At 39.0% G+C, this 6393-nt stretch overlaps 1 protein-coding gene across 1 annotated transcript; it reads left to right on the forward strand.

Moving 5' to 3' along the window:
• The first annotated feature begins 652 nt into the window (after positions 1 to 652).
• LOC129808615 (uncharacterized) lies at positions 653 to 2866 on the forward strand. Its single transcript, XM_055858401.1, has one exon. It carries the CDS (start codon positions 653 to 655, stop codon positions 2864 to 2866), a length of 2214 nt encoding a protein of 737 aa, XP_055714376.1.
• Positions 2867 to 6393: the final 3527 nt, after the last annotated feature.

A 6393-nucleotide genomic window follows, 5' to 3' on the forward strand; every position in this document is an offset into this window, starting at 1 on the left:
GTGCACCATTCTTTTGCGATTCCGCCGTTATCCTGTTGCGGTCACAGCGGACATTAGCAAAATGTATCTTCAGCTCATGTTGAGTCCCGAACATACCGATTATCAACGTCTTCTTTGGAGGCCTGATCGAAGCCAGCCCATTGGTGATTACAGAATTGTGAGAGTTTGCTTTGGAATCGCCTCATCTCCATTTCATGCCACTCGTGCACTCATTCAATTGGCGGAAAATCATGAGCAATCTCATCCACTGGCTTCCCAGGTGCTCAAAAATGCATTTTATGTCGATGACTTTATTACTTCACTCGATTCTACGGAAACGGCCGTGAAGACACGAACACAGTTGGAAGAAGTGTTGGAAGGAGCTGGTTTCGTATTGACGAAATGGATGACGAATAGTGATTAATTGAATTCTCTCTTATCCGTTTCTACAAAGGAGGAGTCTGTCGTCATCAATGATTTCAATACAAAAGCTCTAGGTGTTCGTTGAAATTCTCGATCTGATATGTTCTCTTTCCCAGTCCCTACTCTTGATAAAGAGAATGTTTGTACCAAACGTTCCATTGCTTCCATAATTGCAAGGATATTTTATCCCATCGGTCTCATTGGCCCTGTGGTAATTCAAGCAAAAACCATTCTTCAGGAGTTGCATGAAATGAAAAAGGGATGGGACGAGCCAGTTACACCAGAGTATCAGAAAAAGTGGGCTCAGTTTCTTGCACATTTGCAGGATTTGGCTTCGCTGGAGGTTCCCCGATGGATCAGTGATATCCGGAAACCAATTCACATGGACCTCCATGTTTTTTGTGATACGAGCATGAAGGCTTACGGAGTCGCTATTTATTGTGTCACTACGGATTCTGAGAATCGGAGGACATCGCGATTGCTTACTGCGAAGTCCAGAGTTGCTCCTCTGCAGAAATTGACTATCCCGAGGCTGGAGCTCTGTGGTGCTTTGTTGGCAGCCACTTATGCGGATCGTGTTAAGAATATTTATGCTCCAGATGCGATGTATTTTTGGTGTGACTCTTCGGTGGTCATTAGCTGGATTAATCGTCCACCGAGTTCTTTCAAGATCTTTTTTTCTAATCGAATGGAGGGAATTTTGAAGTTGTCAACTCCTGCACAGTGGAAACATGTACCAACCCATTCAAATCCTGCTGATCTCATATCCCGGGGAGTTACTCCTCAGCATCTTCGAGACTCTCAGCTTTGGTGGTTTGGTCCGAAATGGATTGTCCTCCCTGAAAATCAGTGGCCTATCTCTCCAGTTAATTCTTATTATCCCACTGAGGAGGACAAGATTATGTTGACCGCTGCTTCAGAAGTATCTTTTTTCCATTCTTGGATCATGAAATATTCCTCATCACCGTCAGTCCAACGATTTGTTGGTCACTGTCTGCGTTTTATCCATAATACCAATCCATATAAACCGAAGCTATCTGGCGTTCTCACAACTGAGGAATTTGAAAGAGCCCTTATCTGCCTCATTTATACGGAACAACAGACTTTTTTCAAAGGTGTTCCTGAATTGATTAAGAGGGGTGCGCTATCAAAGTCTCATTGGAAAAGTCTATGCTCGCTTAACCCTTTCATCGACGATCGTGGGATCATTCGAGTTGGAGGCAGATTGAAGAATGCAGATACCTCTTTCGATGCCAAGCACCCCATGTTGTTGCCGAAGTCACGTTTGGCCCTGCTTTTAGCTCGTCATGAGCACCAAAGGAATCTCCATGCGCCACCTACACTATTGTTAGCCATTATGCGTCTTCGTTTTTGGCCCCTTGGAGGAAGAAATTTGGTGCGCAAAGTGGTACATGACTGCGTAAGTTGTTTCAAAGCAAAGCCAGTTCCTACTCATCAGCTTATGGGTGATTTGCCTCGCCATCGTGTGACTCTCCAGAAGCCATTCTATGCTGTCAGAATTGATTTATGTGGGCCAATCTACGTGAAACCTGACATTCCCCGACCCCGGGGAGCCCTGAGAAAAATCTACATTGTGGTCTTTGTGTGTCTTGCCACAAAGGCTACTCATTTGGAAATCGTCCATGATCAATCTACCGAGGAGTTCCTGCAGTCATTTCGACGTTTTTGTGCCCGCCGTAGCCGCCCTCAACATGTTTATTCCGATTGCGGGAAAAATTTTGAGGAAGCTAACAACGAGCTTGCTCGCCTACTTCAGCTGGAGCGCAATCAGGAAAAGATTTGCATGGACACTCGGGATGAAGGCATCCTTTGGCATTTTAATCCGCCTGGCTCTCCACATCAAGGAGGATTGTGGGAGGCTTGCGTAAAAAGCCTCAAATATCATTTGATTAAGATGACCAATGGATCTAATTTTCCTGTAAAGGATTTATCAACACTGCTCTGCCAGATCGAGGCTGTTCTTAACAGCCGACCCCTATGCAAGTTGAGTGATGACCCGAATGATGATGCCTTCCTCACTCCTGGCCATTTTTTGATAGGAGCTCCCTTAGTAGCACTTCCTGATCCTGATTGCACGCATCTCCCACTCAATAGACTCTCTGGCTCACAATTTTGTCAACGCAAATTTCAGGAGTTTTCCAAACGCTGGCATCGGCAATATTTGAATACGTTGCAACAGAGAGTCAAATGGAAGTCATGTCAACCAGGTTTGATGATCGACGACGCTGTGCTGCTCTTGGACGAAACTGGAAGATGGGTTCTTGGGAGAATTGTGGAGACTCATCCTGGCCATGATGGACATACAAGAGTAGTTTCAGTACGAACCAAGAGAGGAACGTACAAGAGGGCCATCACAAAGTGTGCGAAGCTTCCGACACCGGAGGAAATGGATTCCTGTTCCAACATGGAACAGCCCGGAGAGGATGTTCAGCATTCTGCTTAGGTTCAATTTGTTAAATAATTAATTTCAATTGATTTTCGAATCATTTAATAATTTCAATTTATTTCAAGTCAATTTAATTCATTTAATTAATATTCTATTTCACTTTAAAATTCAGTTAATTCAAATAAGTCAGTTGAGTTCAAAAAGGGAGCTTTATCCAAACAATTTCTTTTATCCATGCTCCCTTCTCTTTCATTTTTTTGCCCTATGTGGGTGAGAATCCAAGGGAGTATTATCTGAGCAATTTGAGTTTAATCAGGTGTCTTTCACCATATCTTATAGGTGAGCTAACACTCATCCATTTTTTTTTATTTTTAAGTGAAATTTTGCATATCATAATCCTGAAATAGGCTCTAAATGTATGTAAAGTTTGAGGCCTCTATCTCTTATTGTTTCCGAGATAATCGACTTTAAAGATTTTCAGACACTTTTATGTATTTCTCATCCAATTTATTTAATTTTTAAGTGAAATTTTGCGCACCTAAAGCCTGAAATAGGCTCTAAACGGGTACAAAGTTTGAGGCCTCTATCTCTCATAGTTTCCGAGATAATCGACTTTGTTTTTCAGACACTTTCATATATTTCTCCTCCAATTTTTTCATTTTCAATTAGAATTTTGCATATCTTAAGCCTGAAATAGGCTCTAAATGTATGTAAAGCTTGAGGCCTCTATCTCTCGTAATTTCTGATATAATCGACTTTAAAGATTTTTAGACACTTTTATGCATTTCTCATTCAATTTTTTTCGTTTTCAAGTGAAATTATGCACATCTCAAGTCTAAGATAGGCTCTAAACGGATGCAAAGTTTGAGGCCTCTATCTCTCATAGTTTCCCAGAAATAGACAAAAGATGAGGTTTTTCTAATTTAAAAAAAATTGGCTCTGACGATTTTGTTCATTTTTGGATATGTTGCGGATGTAGTCCAGCTGAAACTTTCATCCTTAGACACCTGTCACTGGAAAAAACGCCATCTGGAATTATTGAGGATCAAAGCTTAATTTTCACCCGATTTGTCCAATTTATTAATTAAAAGGTTAATAATTTTTTGAAGCCCTCTTCTTGAACAATTTTCAACTTCAAAATGGTTTTGTGGTGATTTATAGACAAGTTTATTTTGACAATAATTTTCTATACATCAGAAAACTTGCGAAAAGGTATATAAGGCAGAGCTCTTTCTCGGGGGTTCGAGCAGCTCGCAAAGCCTCGGACGCTTTGCCACCTCTTTTGTCCTACCAATTGTGTTTTTTACATACCATTTTAAATTGTCTTAGGGGAAATGCTCATAATTTTGTCCAGTTTCTTATTTTGGACACTTTGAGGATAACATTGGACACTAAAAATAAATTGATTAAAATGATGGATTTTTATTCCAATATTTGATGAATAATGAATTCTATCTAAATATTTGTTCTTTTTGGAAGATTTTAACACTAAATACGTTAAAATTTGAATATGATTTGAGTTGAAATTGCTTTGTTGAAAATTCAGTGTGAGCAATTGCTTGCGAGAAATATGACAGAACTTCGTGGCTTACTTCAGTCTTATTTAGTTTTGGTGAAGTACTAACAAAGTTTGTTCGCTGTTTTTGAGTGATATTATTGAATATTCATTGAATATTGTGTTGATTCACGTTACTGATGATCTGTACATTTGACCTGAAGTGAGATTTGCCTTGTGAATTATATTTTTCGTGTGAAAAATGGGAAATTTTTTAAGACATTCACCAGTGAGGTGATGATTCTTATTTTGGACAGGTGTTTTTCTCACGAAATTTCGTGAAGTTTTAGCTTTTATGAAGACTAGGTTGGACAAATGCCTGGAGAAACAAAGGAGCATCATCTCTACGAAAGAGATGTAGCGAGAAATGCCTTGAAAGGCTCCCGGAAAGGTCAGGGAATGAGCGAATCCGCACGTACTTGGAGTATCGAAGTCAACTCACTTTAATGAATGATATGGAAAGTTCCTGGGCTTCTGTGACATTCTACGTTTCCCTTACATGAACAGGAAGAGGACTTGGTAAGATTGGTTCATAAAATGAAGAACAATGGGCATCCTGTTGAGGCGGATTATCTGTCCAAATTTACAGACAAGTTGTAAAAATTAATAACCAATTTGTCCAAAATAAGAGTCAAATTCACCTCTACATATCAATTCATTTTTAAACGTATTGAAACTAATTTTAGTAAAAATGAGATGATAAGTAGCTTGCCAAGTTTCTAAACAATCCTTCTGAAAAGAGAGTAACAAGAAAAGTCAATTAGTATTGAAAATATCACACTTCAAACTTGAGATATCGATGCTTATATGCAGACTGTCCAAAATTATAAGCACTTCCCCTACTTATCATTTTAGATATTTTTATTTACCATTTTTGTTTCTTCAACTTACCAGTTCTGATTTTTTTCTTACAATTTAAGATTTTTTTTACTTTCCATTTTTAATTTTTTTTTGCTTACCATTTTACCAAGTTACTTACCATTCTGCTGCAGCCATTCTTTTTACCTGCAATCTTCTTAGGTACTAGTAGCTTAAAATAAGAGTAATTAGTGTTAAAATATAGGTGAGAAACATAGAAATTCTGATGTGTCAGAAAATCGATGGATTGCATTATGTTTTTCCCACACACTGTAGAGATCGAGCAATTGACAAGATGCATTGTGAGAGTGGTAGAGTGTATATTTTTTCCTTTCGCACTGCCGTTTGTTACTTGCGAGTGCGAGCGAGTAAACTTGAGCGGAGGAATTTGATTTCAGTGTATGTGTTGTTTATGTGAACTGTGCGCGCACAGTGTATTTTTTCTCCTCTTTCGATCTCCGCTCTGAGCTCACAGGAGCGATGGAGAGAAAATACATGATGCGTTGTTGCTGTATCGTTGTGTGGCGTGGCTGAAAAACACGCTGAGACAACTTATTACATTTTGCTATTGAAGCGACAGAGAAAGATAGGCAGGATTGGCGCGTTTTTTCATTTACGATATATGGATTCGAGGTGATGCAGGAAAGAGAAAGCAAGTTTGTTAAGACATTCAATTTCTCAGTATACATGTTTATCAGCTGTTGGAAAGACACGATCGGAGCAGCATTGTTGTGTCAAATCAGGAGTTCGTGATCATTTTATTTTTTCTTTTTCAACCCTTCTTCACTATAATATAATCACCACTTTCAATTCCAACACCTGTCACATTTTTGCTCTATCACCAAATGTGGAGGAAATTTTGAAAAGGTATTTTGGTTTTATTTTTTGTGGTGTTGTCATCAGGAATTCTTATTATTTTCACGCATAACTTTTATTCATTTGCATATCCACATTTTGTAGCCAAACACTGATACATACGTACAAAAGGATGTCGTCTCGATTCGCACAACAACGCCGTTTAGCCCAACGAAGACTCCTTAATCGTTTGGATATCCTCAATTGGGATGATGCACCAGATTATGTAATTGATGCAATCTTTGACACCCACTGTTCATACCGGAATCGACATATCGTAACTATATTTTGCTTCCTCAATGCCATACAAAAATAC

The sequence above is a fragment of the Phlebotomus papatasi genome, chromosome 4 (assembly GCF_024763615.1).
Source record: "Phlebotomus papatasi isolate M1 chromosome 4, Ppap_2.1, whole genome shotgun sequence".
Lineage (NCBI taxonomy): Eukaryota > Metazoa > Arthropoda > Insecta > Diptera > Psychodidae > Phlebotomus > Phlebotomus papatasi.

What these genes read in the sequence shown, in the direction of transcription:
- LOC129808615 (XM_055858401.1), top strand. Translation starts at nt 653, where the DNA reads ATGAAAAAGGGATGGGACGAGCCAGTTACACCAGAGTATCAGAAAAAG.